Here is a 15,146-nt window from a genome sequence, read left to right on the forward strand (position 1 = left end):
AAATGTGGTAACGTCATTGATAATCACTGACTTTTTCAGCTGGTCCAACCACGCAAATGTTGGCCTCTGCTAGTCTCCACGAAAAACAGGTTGGTCATCAAGTTGAGGGAGGGGGGTGACTGGACACGGTACACCGAGGGAGGGTGAATCTAGAAGCTGAATCTAAGCCTTTTTTGTTCACTGCTCTGTGATGAGCAACTCATTAAGTGGCTCAAACCACACGAGAATGAAGTGCTGGAAAGACAACAGTCTGTTACGGAACCACTGACACTTGTAACATTAAGTGACTCCAGCTTTCAATAGCGTGACAGTTTTATGGTTGCATTGTACAGCCTGCCATTCATACGCATGGGACTGCACTCAATACATGCCAAAACCCAAGCCCCCCCCCCCCCCCCCCCCCCCCCCCCTCCTCTATTTTTTCTCTAGCATGGCAGACAGGGGTCACCTTAGACTGAAGATTAAATTAAATAGAAACATAGATAGTTACACTGAGTTCAGCAGCACTTGATTTTAAAAAAATAACATAGATTTGCTTAAAATGTCACAAAAATACTGTAATTTGTAAGTGGACCTCTCAAGGTTGACCACTGTCCTTGCTTTAAACACGCCGTCATTTGGGGGATGCAATTTTGCCAGATGCTTCTTGATTTCACAAGGGCCGTACAAAAGATTTTGCACAGCCTTTGTAATCAAGATTGGGCGTTGTTCATTCATCGGCTATAATCAATGACTAATGTTGATCAGCCCTGCTAAGGGGAAGGATTTCAAGTGGATGTCATGATAACAAACAACAAAAATGCTATTTATTTTAGGCACAACTTAGATTAAATCAAAGATTTAAATAAATCAGAGTGTGTACCATATAAGGACCGATTGCAGATAAACAGTTTACATACACCTGGTGAGGGCCAAGAACGGTAAAAAATCCCTCTAGATTGATACGGCTTCTGGAATGAAATGGGATTTGTAGTCAATGACTAAAGCAGGTAATCCCCCCCGAAAAAAAAGACGGTGCAAAGAGGAGATTAGTTTCACTACTAAGACTAGTGAAAAGAAGAAAAACAGAAAACTATGCCTTTAGCATTTTGTGTAATCCTGTATCTTTAAACACAACATGATTCTGCGATTAGCTCCCATGGAACTCCTGCATCTCTTCTAACATGTGAAATAAGTTGACAGAAAAATGGCATGCAAGAATTTTGATAGCAAATTTGTTAATTAACCGTTATATTTCACTGAAAATGGTGAATACTGACATCTTGTCAGCTGGTCAAAACAAAACAAGCGATGTAATAACACCACTATTGGCACTGAACTTCAAGTGGGGATTTTTTTTTCTTCATATTTTCTTATCAAACTCAAGATTATCAAACTAAATCATAAAATAGAATACAGATCGACCAACGGTGACGGTCAATGGTTGTGAGCCCAACGATCTCGGTGTTCTTTTTACATTGTGAACTAATTCTGGTAGCGGTGGGGAACCTCGAGAGAACACTACCTGAGAGTAAGTGATGTGCCGTGGGTGTACTTCGCCATTTCAAATGAAAAATAATGTAAAAACAAAGGACGTCAACATTAACAATAGACGCGATCCCTTGTTTTTTGGGGCCGACGGTGTTTGAGCCGCGCATCAAACACGACACGACCCGCGTTCGACCACCGTCTGAACCCGGTTGTTTTCGTCCGTGACGGCGGGTCGTGGTCGTGGCCGTGGCCCGGAGGACACATTCGTGTTTCCCATCACACCAGTGGTCCGGAGTCCATCGCCGTGTGGCGTGCGCCGCATTCCACAGATAGTCAGCGACGCCACAACAGCCCGTGGTCGGACAAAAAAACAAAAAAAAAAATGGTCACACTCAAACCAGCTTAAGACACCATTTTGAAAATCCGCCGTTTTTTTTTCTTCCCAGATAAAAACTCCGCGATGCCATCTTGCCAATTATGGCCACATTAGCCGCCGTTAGCTCGACCGTCCCGCAGCACCCCCCCCCCCCCCCCCCCCCCCCCCCAGTGCAGGAATCCGTGCGCGTCGCACAATACCGACGTTAGCTTAGCTTAGCTGCTAGCATGAGGAAAAAGACGAGCGGCTAACCCGCCGTAGCATCCACCGCATCCCCCGACACACGCTGCTCCACTTGCTAATTAGCGAGCTAGCCGAGGTGAGATTAGCACAAAAAAAAATGACAATAATATATATATATTTTTTTAAAACCCCACTTACGGCAGGTGAGAGTGTAGTTCACGGGTGCGACGGCGGCGATTCGTGCCGCCTGACCAGCAGACCCGACTACCGTTAACCGGGCCGCACGAACAATACCAGTGCGATTCCGCTATTTGAGCTAGCCCGTTTAGCTTAGCCCGCTAGTTCCCCACAGTAGCCACCACCACGGAGGACAATTGAAGGGGTACGGAGGAGGGGGAAGAGGGGGGGGGGAGAGAAAAAAAACACGAACAGGTCGACACATGGACACTCCTGCCCTCCGTAACACGCAGCGGACGAGACTCACCAAAGCCACTCGGTCGAACAAGTTCTTCAAAAGAGAGACAGACGCAGATTTCCCCCGTGTGCGTACGTGCCTGCTGCCGTGTCGTCTCGCTGTGCTCGGGTCGGTGTGGACTGGCTCTGGTACGGCAGCGTTTTGTTGGGGGCTAGTGTGGCGCTGGGAGAAGACAGCTTTCACCCGGAGAGAGACGGCCACTGGGTGGGGGATGGGGGATGCACTGCCGGGAGGGAGGGAGGGAGAGCGCGAGGGAGGGAGGGATGCAGGGATGCGAGGAGAGGAGGAGGAGGAGGGCCGACAGACCAGCGATAGCATATATTGTTGAGGCCTTAATATTATATAGTATGTCAATAGTATTGTTGCTGATGTTTTTGTTATTGCTGTTGTTGTTGTTAGTATTATTATTAATGAGAGAATATGAAAAATGTGTTACAGACTGGCTTTAGTTCCTGTTTACATCGCAGGACCTCCTCTCGTTCACCCGTCGCGGGTCACTGTTAATCGACAATTATTCTACAGTGGGACATACATGAACGGAAGATAGTCTCATTAATTGGGTGATCACATCGGTCGTTCTTTGTTGCTGCTGGTCTACTGTGTGTGTTTGCCCTTTCATCCACGAATGACTCCGTTGTTTGTGTGTTGGTGAGAGATGATGACACACACACACGTCGAAGTGTGATTGTATGCATGTTACTTGAGGGGAAACGCACGCTGTCAGTAGCTTGTGGTGCGTCTCCACAAAGGGCCCGCTGTTATGTATCTTTTGTAATCAATATTCCCAGGCAGGGAAGTGTGGCGGCGAAACGGTACTGCAACATGACTGGAAGTTCACGTTCACTAATTCAGGTTCAGTGCTGTTTGCCTAATGCATATATATAAGCACAAGCACAATTTTTTTTCTCCCCTCACATTAGCGCCATCAAGTGGAGAGGAGACGCATTCCACCACAGTGCCTCATGTTCATGAATATACACTGACAACAAGACTTCCTGTAATAATATCCTTTCAATATCCACTATGGACTTTTTGCACACACACACACACACACACACACACACACACACACACACACACACACACACACACACACACACACACACACACACACTATAGATAATGCTAAAAACACATTCCCCATAAGTCACAGATTGTTCAATCTATAAAAAGTGGCCTCAACATTTTCACACAACATAATGGCAAATCTTGTATACAATATTGTGAGACGGCCTTTATTTTGAAGCACTGTAAACTACACTCATACTGACTGGGGTGAACAAAACACTAGAAGCACCTGTCAGAGTTTAACACAACACAATTCAACATGACCACAAACTGCAGTCTCCAAAAATGACCTCCATAAATCAGTTTCAACACAAATTGAACATTATTATTATTACTGCAGGGCAGTTGTGTTGGATATAATTTATTTTTACATAGGATGAATGATGAATATGGATTTGATTTTTTAAATCATTATACAACTCAAAGTGCTATGTCATGATTGCTGCATTTATAGTATAAATAAATAAATAACACCATGTCAATCAGCAGAGCAAAAGCAGACATAAAGACTTCTGGCAAGTGAAACAGGAGTTCACTTATAAACAATTTACTATAACAGTCTGTCGTATTTGCAACCCCCCCAAAAAATTGATATATACATAACCCAAGACGTGAATGGGGCCCCCTCTGCCCGGTTTATAAACCGACCAATGAGAGAACTACATTTCCCAGCTGTCATTGCGCGCCCACCTCTACCGCAAACAAAGAAATGCAGACACGCACTCGTGGAGGTTTATGAGCGAGGAAAAAAATAATCGAATTGATATCAACAAAATAACGCAATATTATCGAAGATGATGTAAGCGACGAGTATAACCGCAAAAAAACAACACCAAAAATCCGTCCAAATCCTCGCGTGATTTCAGTCTTCCGGAAGTTGGAATGACATGAGAGCAGAGAGCTGTCCGAGGTGCTGACACCGTGAGTAGTGCTCGTCGTGCTTCAAATCATACACCAGTAAATTTAACTTGTATTCTTATATCTATTATTGGTTGATTTTTAACAGTGAATCATCATCTAAGATATGCTGATATCTTTATTTAGATCTGAGAAATTGTGTGATTATATTGAATTTGCAAAACACAAACCAAAATCTTCAAACTGTTCCAAGTAATATGCTTGTATTGCAGAGTTTAAATGCATTTTTGTTTCTTACACCTGCTCACATGCCTCTCTCACACAGACACACACTTTATTCACCATAATATATGAGGACTGAATCAGACTCACAACATTCTTTGAAAAAAAAAATGCATTGACTTGGAGTATTTTTTTAAGAATACGTTGACAGAATTTGGGAAGATGGATGGAAGTCAAGAGTCATCCTCTTGCATCGCCAACGCCCACAACTCCAGCGGCAGCCCCACCAATAGTGAATCTGGCAGCACTCCGCAATGCAACGGGGTCCCGGAGCATCGGACCCTGCTGCGGGCGTCTGAGGCCCACGGACTGCAGCTCCTGGGCGTGCTCAAATCCCTGAGGGAGCGGGGTCTGCTGTTTGACTTCACCATCAATGTCCAGGAACGCAGTTTTCCTTGCCATCGTTGTGTTCTTGCAGCCTGCAGTGATTTCTTCAGGTATCCATCCATCCATCCATCCATCCATCCATCCTTCCATCCATCCATTTATCTGTTAATGTGATATGTATCTGCTCTGTATTTAGGGCCATGTTCGAGGTAGACATGCGAGAGCGTGACGATGGTTCAGTGACTCTGGGTAACCAGTGTCCGGTGGCGGTGGGTTCTTTCCTGGACTTTGCCTACTCAGGAGAGGCACTCATCACCGATAGCAATGTAGACATGCTGTTCCAGGTTGCCTCCTTCCTACAGGTAGAGACACTGTACATTAATTTGGCAACCGGCTTCACATCCCTGCATTCTTTCTCTTCGTCTTTCTCTCAAACGTTTGACACGTCTGCGAGAGACAATGCTCATGTAACAGGCAGGCGCGCTGCAGTTGCTGAGTAAATGATTTGAAAGAAAAGAATTGTCAAACCATCTCAATAAATCTTGGTCCACATTGGGCAGTTTTATTCTTGAGTTTGTATCATAAATAGGATATTTTTCTACATGGTGTTGGTTTAACCTGTCAAACACAATTTTCATCAGTTAAAATATTTATAGCCTAACTAAAATAAGGGTTAGGGTTAGGGTTACTTAACATACAGAGCAATTATAAATATGTACAGAAAACAAATGTGTAAACAATTTTAAGGAGCCAGACAAAGTGTGATCACTTTAAAGAGGTGATCTCAAAGTTTTCAGTCCTGGAGACAGAGAAGAAAAGACGTTCGTAATGCTGCAAATATATATATATTTAAATTCATCAGTGGGCTATGTGCTCAGTCACCCCTGTGTTACCTCATTCTGGAATAGATAGTGACTCTACAGACTTGATTTAAGTAAAAATCTTTGGGATTTCCACTTTAAATGAATTAAATCATCCTTAACTTGCATTTTTGTGTTTGTATATATGTACGTTATATGTGTTTCAAAATAATTTATTTTCTGACATATAGCTCATGTTTTCACTGTTGTTGTGGTTTCCTCAGGTGTCTGTGCTGTCCAAAGCTTGCAGTGACTTCCTGATAGGAACCACGGATCTTTGTAACTGCCTGTCGCTTTTGTCCCTCGCCGAGGCCTATGGCTCGACCCCCCTCCTCAGAAGTGCCAAAGAGTTTGTGGTTCAGAACTTCTCCGACCTTTCCAACACCCAGGACTTCCTGGACATGCAGGTGCGGCTTAGGAACAAAAATCTAAAAAGCTGAGGTTTATCTTTCGATGAATATAGATTACTTGTGTTAAGAGGACTCAATTGATATTTACTATTTCAATAACTTCTTATAGGTGAATGTGTTGGAGGCGTGCCTTAGGTCAGATGCTTTGAACACGCCCAGTGAGGAGGCAGTGGTGATGTCACTTCTCAGATGGGTACGGTACGATCTCCCCGGAAGACAGAAGTCGTTACAAGGATTGTTATCTCTCACCAGACTGCACCATCTACCTGCACCTGCGCTGAAGGTAAAAAGACTCTGCACGTATTGGATGTAAGATTTTGTGATTGTCTCATCCTTCCTCTGTTACATCGTCACTTTCTCCTTCAGTCTCTTCATGATTCAGACACTCTGCTCGGCGATGATGAGTCCTGTCTCGCCCTGGTGTCAGAGGCCCAGAGCAGACAGTCTCAGTACGACGGCTTACTCGCTGATGCCAGGCCAGCCACTACACAGAGCTACATCTACATCCACAAGACAGAGGAGAATGGAGAAATCCGCCACACCTTCTGTTACTGTCTGGAAACAGACCAGTGGAAAGAGCTGGAAACGGGGCAGGGGGAGGGGACAAGCACATTCCCAGACCCACCGGGATCCTACCTGACCAGCTATGCTGAAAAGGTACATTTTCAGATGGTTCCCAACCTGTTTGGCTTGTGACCCTATAGATTTAAACAAAGTCAACCTTATTTTTTTATCAGTTATAGTCTTCGTGTGGTCATGAGTTTTATGCAGGTTAATCAGAGAGAAAGCTTTTTATTTTTAAAATTGTTGTTTGAAGGAGCTTTTAAAGAAGTCAAGAGCTAAATGTATCAATTATTTCACTAGAAAAAAAGCAACATTTAGGGACAAATCCGAAACATTAAAAACATTTTATGTAGGAAAGATCCTCAGAGTTATCTTTAGGAGTCCCAGCCCCCAGGTTAGAAAACAATCATTTTGAGAATAAGGGTTTTTGGGGGATTCAAAACAGGCACCTACAAACCCTGGCAAACCCTCAAAAATGTTTTCTTCATGTTCCACAGTTACAAAAAAAATTCACTCATATCATCTTTCTACTGGATTTAAGATGTTTATAACAGGTGGTTGTCGCGGAAACTGTTGCCGGGCAATTCGTCTTCACGTGGCAGAGCCGTTCCACGATGCCACAGACGAGGTGTGGTGCTTCTGTCCTGTGACCCTAACCTGCTCGCCTGCACCGGTCATGCTGAAGCCCCGCACCATGCACACAGCTGTGACCTGCCTGGACCGGGTGTACGTCATTGGGGGACGGACCAAGGGATCCAGAGGGGGGGCTCCCAGTTTGTTGGAGGTAACGGGGACTCCTTTATATTCCATCAAGGCCAAATTGTTTTTTGAAAGTGCAGGACAAATTCAGTTCTTTTTAATCCTGTATTCTAGGTGGAATATTATAACCCTCTGACCCAGACTTGGTTCTCAGTCAGCCCCCTACCCACTGCCATCTTCTACCCTGAAGCCAGTGCTTGCGGCAGTGTTATCTATACTCTTGGATCAGAGGTGGAAATCACTCACTCCTTCAACCCCTCCCTGGACTGCTTCTTCTGCTATGACGCCCAGCAGGACCAGTGGAGCCGCCTAGTGGCAGAGTTTGGCCAGTTCTTCCACGCTACACTGATCAAGGCGGTGTCAATCCATAATACACTGCACCTCTGTGACCTGTCCACTTATAAGGCACTGACGAATGAATCAGTTGATCAGTCATTGCATTGTAGTCTGAAAGCATTAAAAAAGATTATATTGTTCCTTGCATCTCCTTTTCTCCATCCAGGTCTTCAGTTTTTGTCCTGAGACATGTGTGTGGAAGGGTGAAGGGTCATTTGAGTGTGCTGGGTTCAACGCTGGAGCAGTGGGTCTGAGAGACAAAATCTACATCCTGGGTGGAGATTACTCCCCTGACGAGATCACTGATGAAGTTCAGGTAGGAAAGAATATTCGTCTTTTTTCTTTTATTCCTATAGCTAGTATATATTGATGGTGAAAACACACAATGTGATAGTGAGGCAGTGATAAGGCAGAAATGTATAGGTATAAAGTGAAGAGGAAGGATGGGTCAAGAAAATTGAGAGACAGAAGTTGGTTGGACGGCTTGACAGGTGATTTCTACTCCTGAACCTTTTTAAATGATCCAATGTGTGCTCATTTATTCTTGTTTTTTTGGGTAACTTGTTTAGGTGTTCTACAGTGGGAGGAGTCAATGGGAGGAAGTGGCGCCCATGCCCAGAGCGCTCACCGAGTTCCACTGCCAACTCATCAGCTTCAACAGATACAGGGACCCGTGGGGCGGCACAGGCACAGCGTGATGCACTGCAGACGCACAACCACACACCAAAACGTGCCACACTGGATGTCCATGTGTTACAAGCATCTAGCCACGAGGAGTCTCCCTTGCCTTTCAAACCTGCATGATGGACAGAAGAGAGAATGACAATCAAGAGTTTGTCTTCAACTAACCCCATCTCCTCTTAGAGGCCGTCGTAACACGAGCCAAATTATGTATTTATTTATTTATCGGAGATTTGAGCCTTAAAATTGTAAGCACCTGCTGTCATAAGCCTTTTGTTGTGTCGATCAAAATATGGCCCCTCCTGTGGAGGAACCCTATTGAACAGAAGACTATTTTAGAAATCCTATTTTAGTACCTGAATATTTTTTTTGGGGGGGGGGGGGGGGTTGTCTGATTAATGGTTTGAAATGGAGAATTGTTCCAAACTCCTCATGTTATCTGTAAATTCATCAGCTATAGATTATAGAAAAGAAGACTTTATTTTATAACACATTTGATGCTCTGTTTACAGCCTTCGCAAAGGTGTCAGCCTCCTTGACTTTAACCCAAATATGGTGATCTTGCAGTTGCAACAGATTCAACTATTTTGTTCTGGCAACAGTACATAGGATATGTTAACAGTCACAAAGGTCTCGATAGGCACTTTGCCATCCAAGAAATATTATATTGTAGACAATTTCAACTTTCAACTAAATGTGTTTTATTTAATAGTAAAGATTGCTTTATGATATTGTCAGAAGGTGGCCCTATGTGTGGGGTGTTCAATATTATCCTCCTGATTTCCATTTCTTAATTCTGGCTGATAGAGACCTTCTCATGTATATTGCACAATTAACAACTCTTTCTTCTTCCAAAAAAAAAACATGCCTTTGTTCAATTTGAGACTGTCATGCATCCAAGCATGCCCTGTTTCTCCTCTCAAGATATACAGCGTATGGCTATTCTACCTGTGACCAGGGGAGAGATCACCTGATCTTCTTCAGCAAATGTTCAGCTTCATCTGCACCTAAACACTCTGTAGCTTCAATCAATACAATACTGTGCAAGTTCCAGGAAACACAATGGAGAGAAAATGTGGGCTTCATAGTGGAAATCATGAATGCGCAATACGTTTGGGTTGTGAAAAAGAATCCCACAACTGAAAGACTGCTTTATGGCAAGAAGTGAACATAAACATAATGCTTCATTATTTGTGTTGATGCCTGTTTCTATGAATCAATACTGTATCAGCACTTAGACATATTCATCACTTTAGAAGAAACAGAACAATAGACAAATGTATGGAAGATCACATGACTGACACAATGACATGGGCTGCTGTGTATACCACCTAACTTAAGGGGCATGCTATGTTACAGGTTTTCACAGTGAAAAACTAGAGACTCAAATCCCAGGTCAGTTATTTTTATTCACCGTCCCATTTGCTCTATGGTTTAACCCTCTGGTTCTTGCCAGAATTTCAAGGCCACATTCAATCGTCTCAGAATACAAGTACGGATCCAACTCTACTTTGTCTTTGACAATCTGCCCTGGCTTTGGCAATCACATGTTTTTTGACCTCACATGAATGCTAGAGCTCGTCCAAACGAATGAAAGGATGTAAACTCAAAGTCCTACAGTAACCATGCTGGCTTCCCTCCACACCTACGTCTACATCCCCTCTCCCTCTCACTCATCTCCTGAACTCTCGCACCATGGTTCAGTCCAGGTAGACTTTCACCAGCAGCCACATCAGCAGCACAGTGATTAAGACGATCATAAAGTTGAGGAACAGCTCCTGCGTCGAGCGGTCCATGGTTCCTTGACGGGTTGAGGGGATAAGCGAGACTGGTGAGGAGCAGAGGTATCTTCTGCCAAAGAGATGAGGAAGAGGAGGAGGAGGAAGGTGAAGATAAGGAAACTTGAGGTTGCAGAGGGGCGTGGCTCCTTTATGGATACCGATCCTCAACCTGAGAGGAGAGGGGGGGCGAAAAAGCAGAAATAACACAATAACTTAAGGGCGAATAGAAAGAAAATACCGGAATACGCAAAGTAGACAAGGAGGAATTTGAAAGTATGAAAGTATGCATGTGTGTATGTGTCAGTGGTACATGCCTTGTGCTTGTGCTTGTGTGTGCATGTATGTCGCCTGTCTTATCTGAGATTAACGGGATTAGAGCCACTTCTCAGTTTGGTTACTGCATCTGTTCACAGTTACCATCAGTCAACAGGGAGCAGGGCCAATATATCTCCTTACAAACACATATTTACACACACACTCACACACACGCATGCAGCCACGCATGCACACACATTTGTTAATGCACTTAAACAGTACTTTTTTGCACCTCATGTTAAGAAATACACTAGGGTACTCGACATGCATTGGTTTGTTTTCCATTCTTAGTGGTCATTTGCAGAAGATTGGATTGGTAGCCGACATTATTTCCCCAACAATTATAAATTCATCCCCTCAAGTGAGCTGTTACCTTTCCTCTTCTGGCTCTCACTGTGAACAGGAACAGGAAAAAAGCAGCTGTTTTTCTGTCTGCCCCTTTCTTGATCTTGCTCTCCGATTCAGCGGCTCCGAATCAGCGGCTTGTCGTGTTACTGGAAACTTCTGTGTTGTGCCACTTCTTCTCTCAAGCATCTAGTGGCAGCTGATCTTGCCGTTGTCCAGCTTTCTGCGGTCACCAGGGGCAGGGCCCGCTCTAAAGTAGCCATCCTCAGCGGACCGCCCATGGTTCACATATACACAGACTGATGTCACACATACAAACTAAACGACCAATAGAGTTTGTTATTTTCTACAATCTGGTCCTCTGGAGTGTTTCCCATCTAAAACCATAAAGAGCCCCCCTCTCTCTCTGAGGAGGGACTCAGTGTTATTTATAAAACATTACTGCTATTACTAGGTGGATTATATTTATTCCAAAAACAATTATTCACATCGCCTGATGGATAAAGGAAACTGTAACAGTATCACTCAGTATCTGGGGACCAAATATGCACAGGTCAAAAAGAAACAGAGCCACCTCTCCAAAATATAAAATATGAGGCTGGTTCTGGACCAGCTGATGCCATAATTCATCATGCCGTCTGCCCTGTCAGTTCATGCTTTATACAGAAGCAGAGGCACTTAAAGGAATAATGGTGCTACGTACAATAAAGCTCTTTCTGCCACTGCACTACATTTACTTTGCATGTTTTTCATGGCTATTGGATGTCATAAAGGACAATATAATGATTCATACAGATGGGTGTCACACACTGTGCCTGGCAGCATTCCTAAATCAGTTTGACTGGCAAAAAACTGGCAGCCAGGCTGAATGTAATCTTGCTCCCTTTAGCGGAGTGCAGACACGCTGCTGGGCAAAGAGGAAAAGTTTAGATCCGAGGTTTTCAAAGTCTGAAACATTGGGCCAAAGCTTAGAAAAAGTCACCGCCTATGGTTTACTGCTCAGTTTTGCTCAATTTCTGGACGTCTTTGTGATATTGATTATTTTACACACTCAACTGAGCAAAGATAGCCTAATATTGCTGTTTGGTATAACTTCAGGCGACACTTGATACCAAAGGCATTTATTAGTTTCTGACTCAGGGAAAGTGTTGAAAACAGTCTCGGTCTATTGTTGAAAGAGCTGAAGGCTAAAAGTATCCTGACCCTAATCCTAACCACTGCAGAGAGACTATTTAAACATATAGCAAACATGCTTGTCTTTCTTATTAAGTTTGATAAGAAAAATGATAAGACCTTTAGCTTAGTGCAAAGATGAAAAACAACTAGCTTCACCATGAGCAAATGTAACAAATTCATCTATAAGCTCCTTGGTTTTTCTTAATTTTTTACTTTGCAAAAAAACAGTGTAGTGTACAAAATGCTCTTTCTGTGGTTTTACAAGAGGTAACTTTCTCAGACAGGTGTGGTGACCCCCCGGAGGCTCACAGAAGTCACTGCTCATAATCCATCGGTACATCCATCGGATCTTTCCATTCACCTTTCTGTGTGTTATGCCGCTGCTAAGAAAAGGGTTTTGACAGTGACCCTCTCAGCTCATCTCTCACTTGACAGCTGCGAGAGCTGTGTTATCTCTAAACTAGTGTTAAACCCCCTTGACACACACCTTCTCCTGTACATACATAAGGGTCACAGTAGGACAAAGTGTCTGTGGGCACAACTCCCTTGAACCTTTTCCATCAGTGGATTCCAAGGTCGTTCCCAGGGGATTTGACGGATCAAAACGGCTGCCATTTTATCACCCTGTTGCCCTGCTAGCATCAGACCGAAAGCTACTCCACTCAGGGATGCCCATTGTCTCACAGATCCAGTGTGGGGGTGATCGGATGAAGCAGGGCGAGGTGTGCATCTCTGCCCAGGGTGGACCATAACCCGTAATATGTGTGTGTGTGTGTGTGTCTGTGTGTTTAGGATTTAAAAGTGCTGGTAAGGTTACCCTCTAAATCGGTGGAGAGACATGAGGGTGTCAACTAGGCTTCGGAGCCACCATTCCTCAAATTGTGTGTGTGTGTGTGTGTGTGTGTGTGTGTGTGCAGTATTACTACTGTTTATTATCAAGTGAAAGCTATTTCGGTGACAGTTTCATGCTTGCCAGCTTTGAATGTTATGAGTTATATTTCATTTTGAATTAAACTGTCTTTAGAAATGATCACGCAGGAAAAAAAAATTCCAATTTCTAGAGGGAGGCTATTTTAAAATGCTTCATGGTGAACAGCCATTAGATTTCAGAAATACATATTTCTTTTCACTATTTCATTCCATCTGTCTCCTGCTTCATAATTTCCATTAAAAACACAGGCAGGTTTGAGTTAAAGATTTTTACACTTCTAACTTCCTATTTCATCGATACTGTTTTTTAATGACTCATCATTCTCCAAGAACATAGTCTTCGAATGCAAAGTCTCTAGAGGGCAGTAGAGATCAAGAACACTATTTTAAAAAGCAGGATCTGATTTCTTAACCCGCCCATCTCTGTCCTCGGCAGTCTCCAGCTAATTAGAATGCAAAGATGCCAGCATCAGTAGTTTGGCCTCTGGCTACCAGCCCTGCATTTCAAAGGGTGATGGCATGCCTCTGGGTACACAAGTGGTTCCACTCTCCTTCTCACTATTACGGTGCTTTTTCAGAGCTTGGCTGACATGTGAGGTGAGGCCGCCCTTGTGCACTGATAAGAGAAAGTCCTTGTCTCCTTTTCATCGCCTTGAAATGACATTTCCACGTAGTCAAACTTGGATTCATTAATTATCATTCATCCTTCAGGAGTTCATGGATGGCTAGCCAAATCTGAATTAGATTTTTCATCAAATTAAGTTTTTAAATTTTATCCTGGGAGCAGTTGCTGAAGTAACACTGCAACATTGTCTCACTAGAACGTACAGCTTTCGATCATATCACATGATCTCCATTTGCAGATTGATCCCTCGTCATCTCAGAATTGACTTTGTTAGTTTTTCTCATCTATAGTTTCTAAGGTCAGAAATTAAATTTAAACCTCATCTTTTAAAATAAAATGGTCCTTAAAGTGCTAAAAAAAACAACAACAACTCCAACATACAAGAAATATGAGTAAAGAGATTCCTGCAGTTTACATCAGACCATTTTTCTTGTAGGGTTTTCACAAAGTACACTGGATAAAAGATTTTTTAAATGATGTGAATGATAAAAAGCTGGGGCTTTAATTCTCTCCGATACCAGCCCCGATTAACACCCCGCCACCATTACCACAAGCCAATGAACCTGATTGGCATTTTGGTTGTCTCATCCAAAGCTCGTCAAAAAAAAAAAAGTCCACTGTTTTTGAAAACAAGATGGAGCAGATTGTTGTTGTCATGGTGGAGAGGGCGGCCGTGTGCTCTTCTGTCTGACCAGCTGTTGTTTTGCTGGCTAAACTGAGTGTGCTGCTAAGATGACAAAGGGTTCCCACTGGCCAGCGGCTCAGCCTGGCACTGTAATCACTGAGACGGCTGGGAACAGGTGAGGGCTTCACTACACAACACGCCCGTGTATAAATGCATGCACGCGCAGGCACAGACAGATCCACGAGCACAAATGCTTTATGCTTGCAAACACACACACACACACACACACACAAATATGTGCACGCACGTGCTGGAACACACACGTTCACCCAGAGGAGCTGTGGAGTGATTAATCTGGCTGCAAAGGAATTCAAACACAGGATCTGAGCTAATTGGCTCCTTTGAACGAGGAAGCAGACAGAGAGTAGGGTACCAAAGACAAAACAATAGATAAAATTCATTGCACTCATGCCAATAATGTGACTGACTGCTTGTGGCTGATCCGCATCTGCCTTGATGTGTAGAGTGTTGTTTTTTTAAGGATATAATGGAAGCAAGCCAATTAGCCCGTGGTAATATTTCTATATCACAACTGAGTAAAACAAGAGTGTCAACAGCTGCCAAAGTTTGAGTCTGTTGAGTGCAATGCATGGGAATGGAACAACAGTCTCCACATCTCCTGTAGCCACCCTTTGCCTTT

At 43.5% G+C, this 15,146-nt stretch overlaps 3 protein-coding genes across 7 annotated transcripts in view; 1 reads left to right on the top strand and 2 right to left on the bottom strand.

Annotated features, from left to right (window-relative positions):
• Positions 1-2,743, bottom strand: part of fam168a (family with sequence similarity 168 member A) — a 22,210-nt gene extending 19,467 nt beyond the window's left edge. The window contains exon 1 of one of the 3 annotated variants that reach the window (XM_035622320.2): positions 2,514-2,743. The gene's annotated coding sequence lies outside the window, so the exon portion shown is untranslated. Of the gene's footprint in view, positions 1-2,227; positions 2,397-2,513 lie in introns of those variants that run through there. The other 2 variants (XM_035622318.2, XM_035622319.2) reach the window with 2 other exon arrangements.
• On the top strand, positions 1,409-9,839 carry kbtbd3 (kelch repeat and BTB (POZ) domain containing 3). 3 transcript variants are annotated; one of them, XM_035622316.2, is made up of 10 exons: positions 1,409-1,510; positions 4,851-5,149; positions 5,236-5,401; positions 6,124-6,306; positions 6,419-6,592; positions 6,676-6,966; positions 7,415-7,657; positions 7,747-8,037; positions 8,135-8,284; positions 8,538-9,839. In XM_035622316.2, exons 2-10 carry the CDS (start codon positions 4,875-4,877, stop codon positions 8,664-8,666), a joined length of 1,902 nt encoding a protein of 633 aa, XP_035478209.2. In that variant the 5' UTR covers positions 1,409-1,510; positions 4,851-4,874; the 3' UTR covers positions 8,667-9,839. The 3 variants fall into 3 exon arrangements, with proteins under 3 accessions (XP_035478209.2, XP_035478210.2, XP_035478208.2); XM_035622317.2 differs by lacking the exon at positions 1,409-1,510 and adding an exon at positions 2,029-2,165; XM_035622315.2 differs by lacking the exon at positions 1,409-1,510 and adding an exon at positions 2,788-4,493.
• A 199-nt stretch (positions 9,840-10,038) lies between these two features.
• On the bottom strand, positions 10,039-11,375 carry LOC118299010 (sarcolipin). The gene is made up of 2 exons (XM_035622321.2): positions 11,119-11,375; positions 10,039-10,599 (listed from the first exon to the last, which is right to left on the bottom strand). The coding sequence occupies exon 2, from the start codon at positions 10,443-10,445 to the stop codon at positions 10,350-10,352; it is 96 nt and encodes a 31-aa protein (XP_035478214.1). The 5' UTR covers positions 10,446-10,599; positions 11,119-11,375; the 3' UTR covers positions 10,039-10,349.
• Positions 11,376-15,146: the final 3,771 nt, after the last annotated feature.

Source organism: Scophthalmus maximus, chromosome 11 (genome assembly GCF_022379125.1).
Source record: "Scophthalmus maximus strain ysfricsl-2021 chromosome 11, ASM2237912v1, whole genome shotgun sequence".
NCBI lineage: Eukaryota > Metazoa > Chordata > Actinopteri > Pleuronectiformes > Scophthalmidae > Scophthalmus > Scophthalmus maximus.

Bases quoted from the DNA above. Each gene is read 5' to 3' on its own strand.
- LOC118299010 (XM_035622321.2), bottom strand. From the start codon at position 10,445: ATGGACCGCTCGACGCAGGAGCTGTTCCTCAACTTTATGATCGTCTTA.
- kbtbd3 (XM_035622316.2), top strand. From the start codon at position 4,875: ATGGATGGAAGTCAAGAGTCATCCTCTTGCATCGCCAACGCCCACAAC. The intron at 5,150-5,235 runs GTATCCATCCAT...CTCTGTATTTAG, and splicing joins GCCTGCAGTGATTTCTTCAG to GGCCATGTTCGAGGTAGACA. The intron at 6,593-6,675 runs GTAAAAAGACTC...TTTCTCCTTCAG, and splicing joins TACCTGCACCTGCGCTGAAG to TCTCTTCATGATTCAGACAC.